General features: G+C 41.8%; 1 protein-coding gene and 1 pseudogene across 3 annotated transcripts in view; both read left to right on the forward strand.

Moving 5' to 3' along the window:
- Positions 1 to 12,704, forward strand: part of Ophn1 (oligophrenin 1) — a 326,280-nt gene extending 313,576 nt beyond the window's left edge. For all 3 annotated transcript variants that reach the window (XM_050119716.1, XM_050119714.1, XM_050119715.1), the window contains 4 exons: positions 5,301 to 5,466; positions 6,452 to 6,502; positions 10,429 to 10,470; positions 11,663 to 12,704. In XM_050119716.1, the coding sequence (XP_049975673.1) occupies positions 5,301 to 5,466; positions 6,452 to 6,502; positions 10,429 to 10,462 (251 nt within the window). In that variant the 3' untranslated portion in view covers positions 10,463 to 10,470; positions 11,663 to 12,704. The remainder of the gene's footprint in view (positions 1 to 5,300; positions 5,467 to 6,451; positions 6,503 to 10,428; positions 10,471 to 11,662) is intronic.
- A 7,292-nt stretch (positions 12,705 to 19,996) lies between these two features.
- On the forward strand, positions 19,997 to 21,103 carry LOC126487070 (UBA-like domain-containing protein 1; annotated as a pseudogene).
- Positions 21,104 to 21,693: the final 590 nt, after the last annotated feature.

A 21,693-nucleotide genomic window follows, 5' to 3' on the forward strand; every position in this document is an offset into this window, starting at 1 on the left:
TTTTGTTTTTCCATATAAAGTTGATTATTGTCCTCTCAAGATCTGTGAAGAATTTTGATGGGACCTTCATGGGGATTGCATTGAATCTATAAATTGCCTTTGGCAGAATTGCCATTTTTACTATGTTGATCCTCCTAATCCAAGAACAAGGGAGATCCTTCCATTTTCTGGTATCCTCTTCAATTTCTTTCTTCAATGCCTTAAAGTTCTTGTCAAATAGATCTTTCACTTCCTTGGTTAGAGTTACCCCAAGATATTTTATGCTATTTGTGGCTATCGTGAAAGGTGATGCTTCTCTGATTTCCCTCTCTGCTTCCATATCTTTTGTGTAAAAGAGGGCGACTGATTTTTTGGAGTTGAACTTGTATCCTGCCACATTACTAAAGGTGTTTATCAGCTGTAGGAGTTCTTTGGTGGAGTTTTGGGGTCATTTATGTACACTATCATATCATCTGCAAATAATGAAAGTTAGACAACATAAGGGGATCAAGGGGATTCGAATTGGAAAGCACATGGACCTGTTAATGGTAAGCGTTGAGGTTCCTTTTCATTTTGGAGTGTTTTCCTCAATGGTAGAAAAGGCATAACATTTGTGCAGAATGATGCCCAGTCTCAACTATGAAAACTGAAAAAAAGCACTAAATGTGGTGTTAACGATACTTGGATCAGAACTGGTGTTTGATAATAAAAGTAGCCAGAACTGGAACTGTGTGAGACCCTGGTATTAATCCCCATACTGCAAAATCAGTCAATAAAAATAAATAGTAACTATTGTTTTACTTATATTTTTTTAACTGTTAATCATTATTATCATTTGCAATTTTCTGTTACTGCTACTAATAACAACATAGCAGGCACTGGGAAAGAAGTGGACATGAAAATAGAAAATAAGAATTTTCAATCATTACTCTATTACAATCTGGTAATGGGTAAATAGATTTACCATTCTCAGCCTCAGTTTCCTTCTCTGTAAAATAGAAATGATATGAAGTCTCTATTCTTTCCTTCTCAGATGACTATGAACATCATCTGGGAGAATGTTTCAAACAGTATAAATTTGTTAGGCAATAAAAGCAATTATTATTACTTTGATGATCTTTTTTTAATGTAGTTGTCAAAAGTCACCCTAATGCTAACTATGGTGAAGAGCATGTCCATAAATATAAGCTAGAGCCTAGATGGGAATATAGAAATTCTCTGTAAACAGGAATAATGTTTTACTCATTCCTCTACTAGTATACTACATATACTGTACTATCAGAATTCTGCCTTTTCTCTTGAGATTTTTTCATATGTAGCTCAGATTTGAACTGGCTCTAATAAAACATAATTATGGTAATTTTTGATTTTTTGCAAATTTCATACTTTCAAATATACCATTTTTATAATATTTACCACCTCCTCCCCATAACTCCCCCTAGATCCCTCTTTCCTCTCACTCCTTTCAAATTTGTTTCCTTTTCTTTATTTTTATAAAAACCTACTGAGTCTGATTTGTATGACTCATGTACTCCTGAGTATGGGGACCATCCACTAGAATGTGTTTGCCCTACCAAGAGCCATAGTGTAAAGAAAACTGACTCTCCTTTCCATAGTAGCTAACAGCTGTCAGCATCTCCTCAGCTAGGTGTGGACTTACATGCCCCTCCACTCTCTATCCGGGAATGTTGACTAGCTTGATCTTATGGAGGTCTTGTGCATATAACCACAGCAGCTGTGGGCATATGAGTGCAACAGTCTTGCAATGTCCAGAAGACACTGCATTGCTCTTATAATCTTTCCATTCTTTCTTCTGTAATGATCTCTGAGCCTGAGAAGAAATGTGAAACCATGAACACCTATTCTCTGCACTTTGACTACTTGTGTTTCTGGGTTAAATGTTATCCATGGAACAAATAGACTGCTCTGATGATATCTGACTGCTACATTAATCTGTGTATATAGAGAAAAGGATTATAGGTCAGTTTAATTCTATGTTTATTTATTGATAGCAGTAGGCTTTACCCCTTGACCCAGTGAACTCCTCAACCATGGATTTGAGACCATCCTTACTTAGTACCAGGCATGTGCTTCTTCCTCTTGAGACCCTAAATCCAATCAGAAAGTAGTTGGTTACTTCTGTTACATTCATGCCATTATTGCAACCATGATCATATCTTTCCAGGCCAGTTGTTATTTTAGCGTATAGGATTTACAACTAAGTATGACCACTGATAAATTTCCCCCAGCAGCCTACATATATCTTCTGGTATTATGAAAGCTAGTCATCAGACAGGAGGCTTCCTGATCAGTACTAACTTTATTTCTCCACATCCTGTGATCAAAGTACGTGATATTTTCAGCAAAAGGGTCTTACCATCAAGTTTTGGTGGGCAACCAAGAGCAATTGCAATAGGCTATGTTGTCCTGGGGTCTCAAAGACACTTCTGATCAACAAATTGAGGGGAGGTATCTCACACCAGACAGCAGGCTTTTTATTTGGTAAGTTATGGCTTCTGGAAAGAGCTTTATTCCCTGCGTATGGTGACTTCAATTAAATTATTTTACATATTTAGAAATCCTATAAAATAATAGATCTCCACATAGCCTTTTCAAACATCTTTAGTGTTATATTTCCCTACTTGTACACACTCTTAAGGAATGGATTTGGTGCTTATGATGTGAGCAAGCTTAGGAATCGATAGAAGGAAAGAAGTAAAAATCATCTAACACTTATTCATGCTTGTTTTGGATAGTATATCATCTAACTTTTTATAATCACCTTATGAAATGAAATTTTTATATACCAATTTCCCAAGTGAAAATTATAGTCAAAGACATTAAATCACTGTCCAAGTTCTCACTGCTTGGAAGTTTATAAATGTAAGTTTCTGTCCCACCCATTCCCATAGCCATTCAATCTCAAATAAACATACAAAGGCTTATATTAATCATAAACTGTTAGGTCTATTGCTCAGGCTTGTTACTGTCTAGCTCTTACAACTTAAGTCAACCCGTAATTCTTATCTGTAATTAGCCACGTGACTTTCAGTAAGAAATTCTCATCTTGATTCCTCTGTGTCTAGTCAGTAACTGACTCTCTGACTTTCCTCCTCCCAGAATTTTCCTAGTCTGGTTGCTCTGCCTATACTTCCTGCCTGTATAGGAATAGACAATCAGTGTTTTATTAAACCGATATGATTGACAAATATTTACAGTGTACAAGAGCATTAACCCACAGCAGAAATAGCAGAATAAAGCCACACATCCAGGTCTTCACAATTCTAGAACCTCTGTATTTTCTTCTGTGGCGTACTGTAGCTCAGACTCAAAATAACCACACAGAAACTATATTATTTAAATCACTGCTTGGCCCCTTAGCTCTAGCTTCTTATTGGTTAACCCTTACATATTAATTTAACCCATTTTTATTAATCTGTGTATGGCCACGTGGCTGTGGCTTATCGGCTAAAGTTCCGGCATCTGTCTTTGGTGGGGCTACATGGCATCTTTCTGTCTCTGCCTCATTTCTCCCAGCATTTAGTTTAGTTTTCCCTGCCTATCTAAGTTCTACCCTGCTATAGGTCCAAATCAGTCCTTTATTAAACAATGGTATTCACAGCATACAGAGGAAAATCAGCATACTAATATAACCTAAAATCAAGACTTGTTTTGATGGGGTAGTGACGAGACCAGTTTGATAGAGTAGGCTTGGTAGGTAATGTCCAATGATTATTTCTGAAACAATGATTTGTAGCTAGTTTAAAGGAGGCATTGAATTATGTTGAGAAGTTTGAACTTTATCCTGTGCATTTTAGGTTACTGAGAAGGACTTGAAGAAAAATAAAACTGTGTAAACTTTAGTAAATCCTACAGCAAGCAGTATTATGTAGATGGAATTTGATGTTTTTAATTTTACTTTAAGTATCTTGCAGAAAGAATGAAAATTAAGATCTAATATTAAGCAAATATCAAGATCTAATCCACTGCATTATTACACATATGGCTATATTAATATCATCTTCATTGAGACAGTACTTTTTGGTGGAGTTTTATTATTTCCTTCATTCTTGTTGAGACAGAGTCTCCCTCTGTAGCTTAGGCTTTCCTGGAACTCACTATGTAGACTAAGGTGGCCTCGAACTAATGTCAGTCCTGTTCCTTTAGAGTCCTCAGCACTGGAACCTGAGTGACCATGCCAAGCTTTATGAATTCATTTTTACTTTATTTCAATATACATTTTTGTCTTGACCTTGTCCAAGTTCTTGTCAGTTTATATGCAATATGTGTTAGTTACTTGTAAGAGTAAATTGTTTGGTTAGCTTTTGTAGTTCTGGCTGATATTTTGCTATGTATATTTTGTGCCAATTGGTTTTTCTTATTTTTTATCTTGGATGAATTCTTGTAAGGTTCTTTTCAAAGTGGAATTACTAGATAAACATGTATGAAGTATTTATTACCTATGCATAATTTTGTGTTACATCCAGATTGTTCCAAAATACTTGATAGGTATCTAGATAGAATTAGTCCAGTTTACCGTGCCACCAGCAGTATGTGAGTACCTGTTTTTACCATAATCCTGCCAGTACCATTTCATAAAAACTATTTGTTTATTTCTTCCAATTAAACTGTAAGCCAGAAATGTGGAGATAGCAACGTGAGGTAGAAGAGCACTTTAGTACTGAAAGGACCTGGAATTTTTTGAGGTTTATTTTAGTTTTCATTTTATGTACATATGTATATTGATGTGCACATGATACAGTTGCCCACAGAGTCCAGCAGAGAATGTTGGGTCTGGAGTTGCAGGTTTTTCTAAGCCTCCTGACATAGGTGCTAGGGATGCAGTTTGTGTCCTTTGGGAGAGCAGTAAATACTTTCAACTGCTGTCATTTCTCCAGTCTCAGGATCTGATTTTAATAGGGATGAATTTATCAAATTTAAGTTCCTCATCAATCATCTACTCTATGGCATTAATCACCTACGATGTGGCTGGCACTGTAATAAACATTACTAGTTCCTAACTTGGTCCCTTCGATCTCTATAAACAAATGTGTTGCAACTCTGAATTGTAAAGCCAAGGAAATGTAGAATTTAGGAAATTCGTAACAAATGTCAGGTACATGAAATTGTACAGTCTAGGTTGAAATGTAAGCTTTCTAAAGCGAGCAGCCAGAAGAATTTTAAAACAAAAATAGAGTTGTTGTTAGCTAAGAAGAAATGGGGACCAGAGAAGATGACCCAGCCAACCCCAGGTCATCTACTGACATTAAGTGTTCTATTTGGGCGACTATTTATGTCCTTGTTTTTGCTCTCTCTTTTAGGAGATACTGACTGTTTCAGCAAAGTTCGGCCCCCAGGGGAAAAGCAAACAATCATCCGTCCTCCAGTGAGACCCCCAGACCCTCCTTGCCGGGCCAGTGTTTCACAGAAGCCAGAACCAAAGCCAGATACTGTGGCTGGCAATGCAGGGGAAATCCCATCATCTGTGTAAGCAATGTTTTCCCTCAACTTCATCTAAGGCCTGTGCTGACCACTAGAAGTGCCTTTAGGGCCGCCGTCTCTGGTTGCTAAGTGTACATCATTCTCTTCATAATCTAGGAGACTATCTGGTGTCATCCCTGTGTGGAATATTCTATTCAGTATCCATAGTTTTCAAAGTCTTATATAAAGATCCATTTGTTCTTAGCTGCCCCGATGTCTGTGGAGGAAGAAAAATTACTTTCAGTTTTTTGCTCTAAAAATCTTTTCTTTATTTTGTGTTATTGCTACTGGTTATTCAAGTAATTTAATGAGCATGTAATTTTTGTCATTGCACTTGTGATTGGGGCTTTTTTCTTTCTTTCTTTCTTGCAAGGGTACATTTTTAAAAAAATATCCAAAATGACTCAGCTCCTCTAAAGGTCCTCTTACAGGATACCCACTAGGCCCTCTGGTTGGGGAGCCAGGGAAAAAGTAGAGCCAAGAAACCAGCTGTGCTTGGCCAAAGCTAGCCTGGCTGACCTCTCCTCATGCCCTCCTAAGACCCTCTTCCTGGACCATTAGCACATCACGTCCAGACCCTTCTTTTTCTTGTGTCTTTTATTTTCCATAATTGTAAAACTTAGGGAAAGATCAAAGCCTCCACAACTTCCACTAATTAGCAATGTGTATTTGCAAAGCTCCCTCAGTCACACTTTGAAACCAAAGACTTTTCATTTATTTTTCCAAAGACAGGTCTGAGTGAGTCTCAGACTTTGCCATTCTGGATCAATAGGTAGTAAGGGATATTATTTTGTTGCCCTGGGGTGCCTATGGCTCCAGAACCATTTCTCAATTCCGATATTCGAGTTTTGCCCTGGGCTTTTTGCGAGCCAGGGTAGGGCCTGGTATTGGTGACCTATCTGGTACTGAGTGTCATGTCCTTTCCATTGGTCTTTGGTTCTCACATGTATTCCACTGTAGCTCATCAGACTTGCTTGGCTTCTATTTGCAGGGTGGCATCCAGGACTAGATTCTTTGAAACGGCATCCCGGAAAACTGGAAGGTAAGAGACACAGAAGAGGGGCAAATGGTAGTATTGAATGGATGCATCAAGTGCAGCTCATCAGGTTTTGCTCTTTCCTCCTCCTTTTCTGCTTCTCTATAGTTCTTGTTTTCTCCCCTCCTCTCTCCCTTTTCCTCTCCCACCTTTCTCCTGCAATTATCGTAGACTGGCTTCTATTTCTTACCAGTGTCCTGTCTTTTTCTCTTGCTTGTTCTTACACGTGTCTCTGCCATTCTCAGTTTGTCTGCCACGTTCTGCACTTCTCTCTCTGTGTTCTCTTTATACCATCCTTCTTGCTTTCCTTAACTTGGGTCTCTGTTGTCTCTTTTCTTACTCATTTTTTCCCGTTTCTTCTGCTTCTCATTCTCTTTCACAGACATACATGTGCAGGGACTCTGTTGTATGTACACACATGTTGTCCTAGCTAGAGTTACTGTTGCTGTAATGAAACACCACGACTAAAGCAACTTGGGGAAGGAAGGGTTTACACTTTCACATCATAGTCTGTCACTGAAGGAAGTCAGGACAGGAACTCAAGCAGGACAGGAGCCTGGAGGCAGGAACTGATACAGAGGCCATGACGGGGTGCTGCTTACTGTCTTGCTCCACGTGACTTGTTCAGCCTGCTTTCTTATAGAACCTAGGAGTACCCACAATGGCTGCTACCCCCAATCAATCACTAATAAGAACATGTTTTGCACACTGGCCAAAAGCCTGATCTTATGGAGGCATTTTCTCAGTTGAGGCTCCCTCCTCTCAGATAGCTTGTGTCAAATTGACATAGAACTAGCCAGCGCACATCCCAAAGCTATGCTGAAAAAAAGAAACCTTGCATCAATGAAGGTCTTTTTGTTGCTATTATTTTACTTACTTAGACATCATAGTGTATAAGGTCAGTTGACAAAGGCTTGTAGAATATAGCATTCTATTGTCTCTGGGTTCAGAGTAAGTGTGGCTCCCATTTCAAAAGTAAGTAGTTGACTAAATGATTCTCAAACTGACCATCCATCTAAATCTTTTGAAAAATTGTTTTAAAAAATCCTAGATTCCTGGCTTCTCCTCTACACTCACTAAAATTGATCTTTTGACTGGTACATGAGAATCCATTATTTCCTCCTTTTGTCATCCCCCTTCCCTATTTCCTTTCTCCGTCTTTTCCTTCTGTTCATCCTTCCTTCTATTTGTTTTTAAATTTTTTTTTCCAAATGCTGGTACAAACTGTTCAAGCTCTGGGCATTTGGGAGCATTTGCACAAAAGCATCCAGAGGAATGGTTGCTTAGTCTTCAAGGTGTTTGCTGTGAGTTTGTTTCATGTGGCTAATCTGAGAATTTTTTTTAATTGTGCTTCTTGGCCAAGAACAAGGGTTAATGTTTTTAGGCTGTCAGCCTAAAAATGGAGCCAGGATAGGTTTGACATTCTCTTCCCAATACCATGAATCTAATTCACCAGGATGTGATTCCACATGGCAAGTCACCACAGGCAGCTCTGGGATCAGCCAAATTCTGTTTAGACAATAACTTATCATTTATTTTTACCAGAACAGATGAAAGTGAGGCTAAATCCCTTATTTCTTTTACCAGAGGATGGAAAATGAAGAGGTTTCGGAGTGGAACTGGGAATTATACCTCAGTGCTGAAGTATTTGTACACATGCTTGAAGCCTTGAGTTCCACAGAGTGGGGCGAGGCAGAGGGGGAAAGAGAGGTTCTTTAAATAGAGTTACCTCCTGTGAGTGACACTACTTCCTGGCATTTTTTTTCTCCCTCCCTGGGATAAAGAAATCCTTTGAGAAATAAACACCAGAGAAATTGAAGGAAATAAACTGGAATGAACAAAAAGAATCAGGCATGTTGAAGAGTTAATACATGAGCTGGGGCTTGATCAAATAGAAATACACAGCAAAATTTGGGGATTGATCTGTATCTTAGTTCAGGCTGTCAAGACATTAAGAAGGGAATATTTAAGAGGCATGAACAAAGTCTAGTAGAATTTCTAGTGAAGGCTAGCTTTCAGTAGGAAAACCATTGCCAAACTGATGTTGAGGGCATGGAAAGACATTAGCAAGGGGGTAGGATTTGTCATCCAGTGCTCAGGGCAGACTTAGACCAAGCACAACGCCGGAAGGCCTTGTCCAAAGCAGGCACTTCAGCCTATGCTATTCTATCCACTCTTTATCTGGGCAGCTCAAACCTAGCCTTAATCCTGTTCTGTGTCCTAAGAATCACCTTGGAAGGAATGTAAGTAAGGCTAAAACATACCGGCCTTCAATGTACCATCTTGGCTAGCTGTAGGTTTTTCTTACTCAGAAGCTGCTTAGGAAAAATATTCTTCCTACCTTGAATCCACCACTACCAGTAGTGTATTCACAGGCTGGCCACTGAGCAAGACATTCCCAGTCATGTGGCTAATCCCTTATATGGTCATTGTTGCCTACCTCTTCGATCATCTTGCCTTGCCGCTTTCAGTTTTGCCTTTGCATGCTTGACTGTAGCCTGCTATTTTGATAGCATCTGTTCCTCATTCTCTTGCCCTCTTCAACAGTTAAAAAGAAAAAAAAAACTCAAAGGAAATATTATTAGAGATTTGTCAGGAAGAAAAAGGAAGAGAGAATATTCCATAAGGCAATGTAGCTTCAGAAGTGATTAGTGTTCCACTTTGTCTATAATGTAGGGTTGAAAAGAAGAAAGCTTAGCTGAACGGAACACCAGGAAAATGGATTAGAGCCAGACTGGAAAGGTCTTGTATGACATATTAAGGTGTTTGCTCTTTGTATTGTAGTCTGCTGGGGGCAGGCCGTTGAAGATATTTAGGTAGTTTGCACATTTTGAGCTGGCTGAGTTGTAAAAAGATCACTCTGGTGGTAGAGATGGGAAGCAGGGAGACCAATTAGGAAACAAATCTTGCTGGCAGGAGCTGATGGAAGGTCTGACCTAAGGTGTTGCAGTGGGAATGGAATACAGGGGCAGATGTGCGCTCGGTTCCAGCAGACCCTGCTGACTTTTCAGATGGGAGGTACTGTGGAAGTGCGGAGAGAGATAAGTCTAACTGGGGAAATTTGGTAGCTGGCACAACAATCAATCATAAAGAAACAGGTTTTGTAGGACATTTGCTGTGCTCAGGTTCAGACAGTCCCTGTGAAGACACTGTGAGACATCCAGGTAGAGATGCCCAGTGAGTAACTGCAACTTAAACTAATTGTCAGGGTGGGGCCTGTACAGAGTTAGTAATAGACATGCTAGGGACAACCAATGTTTTATAGAATTCTAGTGTGGGGCATAACATATATACTGTATAATATGAGTAGTGACACTTTGGAAGAAGATTCCCAATAGTTGGTGGTAATTAACACCATGAATAGGAATAAGATCATTTAGGCAACTAGTTATAAGTAGTTTCAAGAGATGAGAGAAAAGTAGAAGGCTGTGGATATAGCTGGGGGAACCAGCTGTTATGTGGGATGCTCTGGCTATATTGGTAGGAGATTTCTTTTCTATGGTTGTCTCTTTCTCCCAGTTCTCAGCTGAGTATGGAAGGCGAATTTAGGGCTGATCAGCAGGCTGACCAGAGCTTGTGTGGTTTTTGTAAGACCAAGGAGGACTTATGTTTTACATGGTACTGTCCCCTGCCTTCTTGTCCTTCTAACCAGCAGTGATAATCATGCGATGTGAACTGTGGTCTTGGGTCAGATTTGCTCTTGTGTCTAGTTTCCCATAGTCTACTACTCAAAAAAATTGTTTTAGCTCCTGAAAGGTGGTTTCATGTCTAGAATAGTGGGTTCTCTAAACCTTCCCAACCTAGAAGAATGGAACCAAATGCAGTAAAAGATCTGAGCAGAATAATTTCCCCCTAACCAAGTGACTTGTTTACCATTAACCTTTTCAGTCCTGACGTCAAGGGCTTCATTGAGCTCTTTCTTTTGCCCACAGCTCTCAAGGAAAACTTCCCGGAGATGAGAGCTGAGGCCACAGGTATGTTGTTTCTACCCTTCATGACAAAACGTTCAAATAAGCCCTTTTCATGGCTAGGACTTAGAAGACTAGATTATCACACAAGTCCAGAGGGTAGGAACTTACTCCATGTCTCAGTTTGCTCCCCTAAAATTACATACTTCATTTGTGCGGTTTCATATGATTTGCAGCTTTCTTTCCCTGCCATTTCCCCCTCCACTATATTACTGTAAGATTGCTTTTCAGCCGAATTCATTAGAAATCCCAGACTGAATATTTTGGCCAAGCATGTTTCCTTTTCCAAATCTCAATTTCTGTTTGTAAAATGAGACGATGGACCTGCCTGCCTCCGCTATTGTTTGAGTCTCTAAGGATGCAAGTGACTTCCTCTTTGATATTTAGAAAAATGTCAGTGTGTCTATAGTGGGACTTCATTCCTTGAGACCAAGTAACTACTTCAGTTCTTCCCACCTGAACCATCCTCTGTGGTCCTTTATGTTCATTTGAGTGTGCAGAACTTTCATATCCATGATCTCATTTGATCCACATCCCATGCCAGAAAGAAGGAGGATACTATGTGTTCCAACTCAACAAACAAAGGAACTTAAGTTCAGAGGGGATAAGTGACTTGCTAAGGTCACAGGAGGCTTGGGGGTCAGGGAAATGGCCTTCTCTGCGTAAGACTTTTGATTGCTTGGTTATCAGATCTCTGGCATGACATGAAGCAATGTGAACATTAATGAGGTCCAAGTATCTGGAGTTTGGCTTGCCATGTGCTCCTTAGCCTTCTGTGTTTTCCTGCCACTGCCGGTCCTCCATGGCCTAGAGATAGATAAGCTGCATCTTATCAGCCTTAAGAATGAAGGCCTGGGCAAAGGAAGTTTGGAGATACCGACAGGAGCGCAAAGGCAATGACTAAGATGCAAGGGAGGAGAATGGAGCAGCAGGCTCAGAAGTTTTAGTATCAGGATTTTGCTTCCCCTGTTGGTAGATTGTTTTAGGGAATTGGAGGTGGGGTCAAAGACAGTCTCTAGTCCTATTTTAGAGCAGCCTTGACCTGCTGGTTGGGGTCTAAAGTACAAAGTCCCTTTTCCAGACTAGGTACTAGTTAGGGTAAGAAACTAGAGAGACCTCCCCCCCCCCACATTCTAACACCTGTTAAATATTCACCCAGGCTTACCTAACTCAATATATTTTTTTCTTTTCATTTTAGGTTTGAAAGGACTTGGCCTCGAGGGACCCTTTCCAGGTTGGGGAAGGGTCTACTTCAAACCCATGTGAGCTATTTGGTGCTGAAGAGCAGCTCATTTCCGGCCTCGAACCCTCAGTGTCTGGGAAGCTATAAAATAGGGAGCACATGTCTGAGACATGTGTTTGTTTCTCCTTTGTATTCTCTCTTCATCTCCCCAGAATGTCTGTTGTGAGCAGCTCCAAGGACACTGGATGGCAGGATTCTCTTAAGCTCTAAGCTCTACCGACGTGACAATACCCACTGACCCGTATTGAAGAGGGGAGCTCAGCTTTCCACTCTTCTCTGAACTTGTTGTCTCCTCAAAGGTCACTGGACTCTGAATGATTCAGGGCTAAAGACTGATCTTGGGGGCCTCACCCTGATCTAAAGGCCACCGGAGTTGGGGGCCACTGTTTACCTTATTTGGAAGGGACTAGGGATGTTAGCTGAATATTGGAGAATTGTGTCATGTCTCTTTCTGAGAATACGGACACTAACTAGTACCAGATTGGCACTCTGGTACCATGACATGTTAATGATATCCAGTGGAGCCAGGCCGCGTGGATGATTCCCACACAGTGTCCTTCACAGTGCTAAGCATGTGTTGCATGTCAAAGCCTAGGCTGTCTGGATTTTCCTTTTTCCTACTTTCACCTAATAGCTTCCTTTCCAGCAATCAACAAATAAAACAAAGCAGAAAACGTCTTTGTAAAAAAAAATGGGGAGGGCCAAGTGTTAGGAAAAATTGTTAAGATTGACTTCAGTACGAGGAATTGTTGCTGTTGCTTCTTATTTGCCTCTCGCTTACTTGTTCTTTTATTTCTTGAAGAAAAAGCAAACAAGCAAATCTTATAAGCAAACAAAACTAATTCTTAGCCAAGTGCCTGTGGATTCTGGAACTCCATGATGCCCCCAAGATGACATATACAATTCCATGAGGGTAATGCCTTTTCTGAGCAGATGGTTCATAACATTCTACTGGATTTCAAATGGGACTGCAACCCAATAAAGGTTAAGAACCACAGCCCTTGAGATAAAAGACTCTTTACAGCCCATAAAGGGTTGGATTAGAAGGAACTTTCAAACGCATTTATACTAACAACAGCTTAGTTTACATGACGAGCAAGTTAGCGACCACAAGAGGACGAGATCCCAGGTGTCTGAACTCCTACATAAGGTTCTTTTTAGTACACCACATTTATCGAGGAGGGGGGCCTTCTAGGTGGTGGCTTTAATGGTTCTTTTGGGATGTATTGGCTTTTCTCTTTCTTGAGCCTCTCATATTTGCCAGCAAGTGGAAAAATCAAGCTACAAGCTGCTGGTCCTTTCAGCACTGCTGGAGTCACTGAAAGTGCACTAAAGCGAAAGCGGTGCAGGGAGTAGGAAATCTGAGGAATAGACATTTTTGAGGCCTGGTTTTTAGGGTGTTGGTGCTTCTGCTTCTGTGCAGATGCCCGGGCCCCGGCCTCTGAGGCTTGCGGGGCTCTTACTGAGTTCTGGTCTTAGAGCTGTATCCTCTCTGTTAATGTGGGAAAAGCCAGTGTATATGTAGAACTTGGTCACTGGAGTGAGCCAGGATCCATGAAGGATTAGGAAGTCAGTTTGAGTCTAGTTTTCCTCAGGCAAAAGGCCGTGGTAAACACTAAAAGTCTTAGAATACTATGGAGAGGCAGAGAAAGACACTGCAATCCCAATAGAGGAAGTTTCTAGAAACTTTGCACTGTGATTGCTATGTTATATGGGACATGGATGAAAACTCAGCTGAGAAGGAGGGGTCCCCAGCTTTGGAGGCCAGGGAGCAGTTGCTGGGGCGGTTTTACTTCTGCATCAACTCCCTTTGGAGAATGAAACAAAGTCTCTCCCTTTGACAACCTGCTTTAAAGAGCAATATGGCTGTGGTGAAGCATGCTGTCGTGAAGTGAGATTGGCCTGGTCCATCTCTGCTTGATACATAGATGCTCACTCCAAAGAGGGTATCAGAAGAGGCCATATGTGCATGGATATCTCTGGGAAATTAGCAACAACCCTAGCAAATAGGTGAGAGAACTGTTAAGTCTTGAACTGATAGTGATGACAGAAGCGCCAACACTTATTAAGCACCCACTGAATACCAGATACTTCAAATACCTTAGATGTCATCCTAATAAGAATCATGCAATTACTCAGCTTCTTGTACAGACTAAGAGGGTACCCAGTTGTGTTGTTACCGGCTCTAGTACACAGACATAATGTATACTAGAAGTGTGATTTCCATCCTGACCTTTCAGAATTTTCACCCTCTGCAATTTTCCCTATGTCATTCAGAGGTAGGTAATTTAGACGGAGGACACATTGCTGGAGGTGAGTTGACTCTTGACTCCCATACACCTAACCAATATGGAAAGGAAAGCAGTGAGGGAGGGAAGCGGTGCAAGGCCGCCTCGTAAGGGAGTAGACCACAGGCTGAAAGATAATCCCTAGTTGGGTTTTCTTTTCCCTCTGAGTGCATCAGATTTTTAATATGTTTTAAGAGATCATCTAACCTCACCTTGTGAAGTGAAGAATTTGTTGTGATCAGTAGCTGTGAATTAGTCGCTCTAGTCACTTTCCAGAGAGAAAGGGTCCTTCCAGGTGTGGCTGTGTTTTCCCAGCACATCCCTACCTGTCACATGTACAGTTTGATCAAGAAGACTGGTGATATCCATGCACGCACTTGGAGAGAACAGAAGTTCTCTGTGCCTTTGTGGAATTTGATGCCCTGGAGTCACCTTGCTACAAAGGTTTTCCATGGTGAAAGCAAAAATCAGGGGTCATTTAATAAAAAGAAATTTCATTGAATTTTTATATTTCAAGTTGAAAGAGAGGTATTAAGAAGTATCCAGCCAGCAAAGGACAAAAACTAAACATTCAATTTAAGAAACAAAATAGTGTCGTGTAAGAGTGCTTTGGAAGTAATGGGCTACAATAGGGAAGCATCTTCCCCTTTTCAAGACATTACTTTATTCTGTAAGAACTACAAAAAGTAAAGGAAGTAGTTCGGCAACTCATGAAATAATTACTTTTGAAAGAACATGGACCAGGGAAGCTGTTATTAAAGAAGGAGCAGAAATTGACCTTGACACATTAGACGCCTACCTACAAAAGCTTTAGCGACAACAGCAACGGAAAATCCAGAGTGAATCTAAATAACTTAACAAGATAGTGTCAATGAAGTAAAGCCTTCATTTTCATATGAAATTGCCTATATGAACTATGCGTGTGAAATAAGAGAAAAGAATTAGATCCTTGAGCCCACTCGTGATTTTCAATTAAGTGCAGATTCTCTTGAATAAATGTCCTCCATCTGCAGTCTCATGATAGAAACAATCTTTCAGCATATCAGGAATGATGGTGCACCCACCATCTTCCTCTTACGCTGTCTTGTAAAAACATTCAAAGAGAACTCGGCACAAAATGTTTTTGAACCCAAGAGTCTTAATCTATTCAGCTTTGCCATTCTCTCGGGCTGCATAGCATCAATAAGTGATAGCTAGCAAGTCTGTCTTGTAGGTAAGGAAACTTGAGGTCCAGGGAGGTAAAAATGACTTACCCATAAGAAGACTCTAGAAATTGATTAAAGTCCAAGATTGGGAACTGCAAATGGCGTTCTATTTACCACAGTGCCACAAAATTAGTAGTGAAAACAAACCTCTGGGCTAGAGAGATGGCTCAGCCGTTAAGAGTATTGGTTGCTCTTCCTGGGGTCCTGAATTCAGTTCCCAGCACCTATATGACAGCTCACAACCATCTATAAGTATAGTCACAGGGGATCTAATGCCCCCTTCTAGTTTGCAGAAGTACACGCAGACAAAATACCCATATGCAGAAAATTCATAAATAAATAAATCTTCAAAAGAAAATGAATCCCAAATATAACTAGAGATGTTTTGAAATAGGATTAATGAAAATATCAGTTTTGGCCTTAGCATTACCTGGTGACTCGTTAGAAATGCAGATTTCTAGGATCTACCTGAGACATCTGGAATATGAATCTGTATTTTAACAAGACCCCACAAGAGAGTTGTATGCACATTAAAATTTTGAGAAGCACTTGGCTCATTCTACTCTAATCTGTTGAGAGTCCATAACGCTCTGCTTCTTTCATTGGTTTGCACCTGGCCTGCGACTGTGTTGACAAGTGAATGAAGTTCCTCTATGTCCAAGAATAGCAGGCCAAGTCCAGGGAATAAGCAGACTGAAAGTGGCTTGGCTGTCAGACTGTGCAAGGGAAGCAGTGCACAGACATGTGGCAGTTGGAAGGAGCTTTTCAGGAGCTCTGTGGTCGAGACTCAGCTTTGTTACATCCTCTCTGAGATGCTGAGCATGCCATGCACTTCGTCTCGTCTACCTTTTGTCTCAGGGGGTCTTTTCAACTTTCAGACTCAGGCCATGATGTAATGCCAGTGGGCAACTCTGCTGCTCTTCAGCCAGGTTAGCATCGTCATTTCACAGAAGAAAGGCAAGACTGGGAGGACATTTTAATCATAGCAAAGGAATGGTAACAGAAATTTGCAAAGACCAGGAGGAGCCTAGCTCGTTAATTGGCTGCAAATTAGTTAATTTTCAAATTCAAGTATAACAAAGGATGCAGAGTTTCGAGATTCAACTGCTTTCAGGCCACCTACTGGATGAATCAACTTGTATCGTGGCTAAGGCTCTGCATGATTTAGTAAAAACAAGATTCCTTGCCTCAGGTTTTTGGGGATGCTTTGGCAGTGGGAGAAGAAACTTATAATCATTGTCTGCTGCTTACCCCTCCAGGTGAGTCTAATGCCCAGTATTTGAGAGCCACTGGCTTCAAGGTAACTTCTTACAGGTGGAGAAACAAACTCATCGAGGGTGAAGGACTTGCCTAAGGCTGTACCCAGGAGTAGAAACTACCCTCCTCCCTTTATAATACCATTCTACAGGACTTCCCTTGGGTGATCTATTTGCCACAGTCTAGACACCTGCTCCCAACAGCGAGCCACCCACACAGAGGAGGTGTGCTGTATTGTCATCTGGGTGTTTTGTTTGTCTCATACGCCGTGCTGTTTCTCTAGAGGAGAAGAGGCAGGCCTGCAGACCTTTAGTTTTTCTCCTGAGAAATGTCATGAGCTCTAAGTTCTTGGATTTTTGCTTGTAAACCTGGCCTTTAACTGTCTCTCCTGGTTCAAACCAGATTGATTATTTTTCCTGTTGGAGTATAGAAAAGTTTTGTGACTTAAAATTTTGCAGAACAGTCTTGGGTTCTTTCTATTATTTTGTCCTCACATCAGCTGCTTCAAGAAACAAAGTAGTTCTCAGTTTGACAGATTTGGGCAACCTGAAATACAGCAGCACTGTGGTAGTCTTTATGGCTGTTCAAATGACTGGTCACAAGTTTAGGGCTGGAGAGATGACTCAGAGAGTACGAGCACTGTTGCTCTTCTAGGGAACCTGGATCCAGTTCTCAGCACTTACATGGTGGTTCACAACTCTCCAGTTCCAGGAGATTTGACTTCTTCTTCTAGCCTCTGAGGATACCAGCAAACATGTTGTGCACATACATACATGCATACAGGTAAAAACATGCACAAAGATACATCCAGTATTTTTTTTATCAAAAATTTAGCACTTCATCCATTCATTGTCACTTCACTGTCCCTGTTGGTCAGAAGTTTTCCTATGAAATACTTGAATTCTCTGAATGGTTCTCATCTGAGATACTCTTTTGAGTTCAGTCAAGGTTGTTAGAATAATTTAGCTTCTTCTGTAAGACTGGAGTCTTCAATTATTTTTAGCTTTTTTATTTAAAAATTTTTGACATACAATATGCTTTGATCATATTCTTTCTCTTTCCTAGATATTTCCCAGATCCTCGCCCTCTTCCTGCCCACCCAATTTCATGCTCCCTTTCTCAAAAAAAAAAAAACCCATAAAACAAAAAATCCAATAAGACAAAAATATAACAAAACAAAAACTCTCTCCATTTTTAAGCCAACTGCCTGAATCCTTCTTGAATTGTTGCTGCTGCCTTTTTTTTCTTGCTTCCTTTTTTGCCTCTTCTGTTTAGGGTTCATCCCATAACAATGACTGAATCTACTAAAATCAGAATTTTCTCCATATTTTAATAACCACATTAGCCTTAATTACATCTTAATATTTTGTAAGGAATCACAGGTTTGGTTATGGAGTTTTCTTAGGGGACATAATAGATGCTTGCAAAAAGTATGAAATAGTTACCTCCCTAATCTCTGCCTGTCAATTTCCTAAAGATCTGCAATGGTGATTGTCCATTGCCATATCACTTGATTGTATTGGTAAACACTTGTCTACTTAATGAAAATGTGGTTTTAAGTTCTTTGATTTGCCTTAATAGCACTTCTATGAGGTCCCTTTGGCACTATACCATTTTATAAAGGAGAAAACTGAGGCACAGAACGTTACAGCATTTATTCAAGTTCCCACACTCAGGATATAGTGAATTCAGGATTCAAATTCAGACCATTCTTCTTCCTACATACTGAGAGAATTGTCATTAATCAACATGGGAAATTCTAATAGTGGGGAGATAGAGGCAAGTTTGATTTTAAGAGTGCTCTAAGCTTGTTCTCAGTGCCCTTCCTGGATAACGGAACAAATACAGATGAGATTTTTGAAGAATTCTCTGAAGTACAGAGACTTGCTAGGTTTTATATGGCAGAGTGAGGTGCAATCTTTTTGTTCAGAGGCTCAGAGGTGCTAGTCTTGTGATAGATAAAGTCACGATGGAACACCAGGAATATATGTGTTCTTGAGCAGTATTTCCACTTGAAGGCTTCTCATTGAGTATGGGCCTCTTCCTGTGTGCAGTCTGTCACTGTAACAAATACCAGAGATAATAAAATTTTTTGTCTCAGTTTTCAAGTTGTCAGTTCATGGTCATTTGGACCTTTGCTCTGGGTGAAACAACATGCGGGGGAAGCACATGGCAGAGTTGAGCCAATAAATTCAGTCATGCTGAAAAATAGGATAGGATAGGATAGGAAGAGGCTCAAGTCATAATCTACTCATCACAAGTACACCCTCAATGGCATGGTGGCTTCCCATTAGTCTCTCCTTATAAAGCAGCCACCATTTCCCAACAGTGTCATAAAGGGGACCCAGCCTTTAGCATGTGGGCCTTAGGAGGATATTCCGTATCCAAAGCACTTACACTTAATTTCTGTTAATGTCTCTGAACTCTCTATATAAAGTCTGACTGTGCAGGCCCTTAGAATCCCCACCAAGATGTTACCTGGATTTAAAACTGAAATGGAGTTTTTCTAGCTCTGACATTGAAGCTACACAGTGAGCTTTTCTCTGTGCCTACCTTTTCCACTAGTATTGTCAATCCTACATTTATTCCTCTGGTTTCTTCTTCCCCAACTACTACTACCCAAAGTACTGGAAAGTGCCATCCCATTGTTAATCCCAGACACATCATGATGTGAGATTGGTCGGACCTCAGCCGTGATTGTCTGCCATCTCTTCCTTACACTTACTGTAAGATTCAGAATTCTCTTCCACTTCTAGACCTGAGATCTAGGTGGACTCAGTGTTATGCTGAGTCCCTCTGTTCCTCCCTTGACTTCTTTTCTGGACATTGCCAGTCAGACTCTGGCTCTTACATTCCCACCATTAGAAGCAATGTAAGTGATATTCACACATGCATGCACACATGCACGCACACCCCATAACCTTTGCCTTCGGGACTCATGTTTCTCTGGATTTCTATGATTAAGACTAACAGGCCCCGAGATAGACTATATGCCTAATAGCTGCCACTGCAGCAAGTCCTTCCCACTTGTATGTGTTGTCAGCCATGTATTTGTCAGTATTAGTCATTATCAGCATTATCAGTGGCGGTCATGACTCAGCAGCTTTCCAGGAATGCAGTCTCCCCTCCATCTGCCCTAGATCAGAGCATTGAGCTATACCACGCAAGGAGACATTCCTAAATGATGATCACTACTTAATCTTTGGATTCTTCAATGTGTTTTAACCTGCATCAAATGAGAAATTTCATCTCTCTGAGCCCATGACTAACTGTACTGACTCCTACCAAGCTGTGTCTATATATGCCCATAGCTGGTCTGTTTGTTTGTGTATTTCTACCATGCAGAGGTTTTTCTGCTCATATCTTAGGCTCACCTAATTGGCCCTGGGCATTTGTCAATAGTGAGACCTTAAAGATTCTTATGTCTTTAAAATTTGACAAGGGCTTTTTTTTTTTTTTTTTTTTTTTTTTATTGCTCAGCTCCTGGTGGGGTGGCATGGATGTTTTCAACCTCCTGGCCATCCACCTGACGTCTTGTGATGTACGTCTCTTCCCCACATTCCATTGCTTTCCTCTTTTACATTTTGCACTCCTGGTCTCATAAGAGTTGTGGCGTGGGCGGGCTGCGCGGCGGCGCCACGTCCGTGAACATGGACCAGCTCAAACACCAGGTGATGATCAACCAGTTCGTGCTGACGGCGGGCAGGCGAAGCAACTGCTGCAGGCGGCCCACTGGCAGTTCGAGACAGCTCTCAGCGCCTTTTTCCAGGAGACCAACATCCCTTACAGCCACCACCACCAGATGATGTGCACTCCCGCCAACACCCCTGCCACGCCCCCCAACTTCCCTGATGCCCTCACCATGTTCTCCCGTCTCAAGGCCTCTGAAAGCTTCCACAGTGGTGGCAGCAGCGGCAGCCCAATGGCCACGTCGGCCACGTCACCCCCACCGCACTTCCCCCATGCCACTGGCAGCTTTGCAACACCCAGCTGGCCAACTGCAGCCTCTCCCCCAGGAGGCCCACAGCACCATCAGTCGCAGCCGCCCCTGTGGACTCCGGCACCCCCTTCCCCAGCTTCAGACTGGCCTCCTCTGGCCCCCCAACAGGCCACCTCAGAACCAAGGGCCCACCCTGCCATGGAGGCAGAGAGATAAGGGAGGCCCCTCCCCCCTCCCGGAGGCCAGGGCCCCGTGGGGTGGGGGAGAGGATGTCTCTGTGGGCCCCTTCACCCCTCCTCTGTCTGCACCCACATACCCCAGAGCCCTGGAGGGGAGAGACTGGACTCTAGCAAGGCAGTATTGTGCCAGCATGCACAGCTGCACACACGCAAGTTCACAGCACAGGAACCCCCAGCTAGCATGGATTTGACTCAAAAGTGGCTTGGGTGCCTGGTGGGCAGCGCCTTGGAGACCAAGCAGCCATCCCAACGAAGACTCACCTGCCTGGCCCCACCACCTGGAGTGTTTCAGAGAATCACTTGGTGGCGGAGATGTGGCTGACTCCTGTCTTGAGGCCAGTAGGCCTAGATCCCCACCCTTGGGAATGCAGAGCCTTCTCCGCATGTGTGCGTGTAGCTGTGTCTGTGTATTTATACGTGTGTCGCTCTTTAAAAGCAACCTAGTTACAGGGCAGCTGGACTTTGCATGTTAGAGTGAGCCCCAAGTCCCTTGGCCCACCACCCCCTCTTCCCAAGGGCCCTGCCATGCTCCACCTCATCTGCCAGCATTGCTGTTTCCTGCAAAGGATTATGGGAAACTCCAGGACTCTTCTGCCCATCCCTCAGCGCCTGCCTGCTGGGGTTCCCTGCATGCCCCTTCCCCAGAGCGCAGGGGTACCTGATCCCCATTTCCTATCCCCCTTTTAACAAAAGAGAAAAGAATTTCAACCTAAAAAAAAAAAAAGAGTTGTGGCGTGGTGTTCACAACTGGGCACTCAGCAAGGGGGTAGCTGTATTCTGAAGAGGAGAAAGGAGATGAGAAAGTGTACTACTGGGTCATTTCATCCACAATTGGAAATTAACCTTAGATTATTTGGATGTCCAGGTTATATCACATTATTTTTCCTGAAATGAAGATGACATCACAAAAATGCTTTAGGGAAAGAGTCTAAATATAATTTAAATAGATTTTAAAAGCTCCAGGGAAGAAGCACAGACAAACCACAAAACTATGCCAGTCCCATTGTGACAAAGGAGGTGGAGTACTTAGCTCTGACGTGGGGACAAGGGATGAAAA

This window comes from Alexandromys fortis, unplaced genomic scaffold, assembly GCF_014885135.2.
Source record: "Alexandromys fortis isolate MF-2015 unplaced genomic scaffold, M_Fortis_MF-2015_v1.1 scaffold_155, whole genome shotgun sequence".
Lineage (NCBI taxonomy): Eukaryota > Metazoa > Chordata > Mammalia > Rodentia > Cricetidae > Alexandromys > Alexandromys fortis.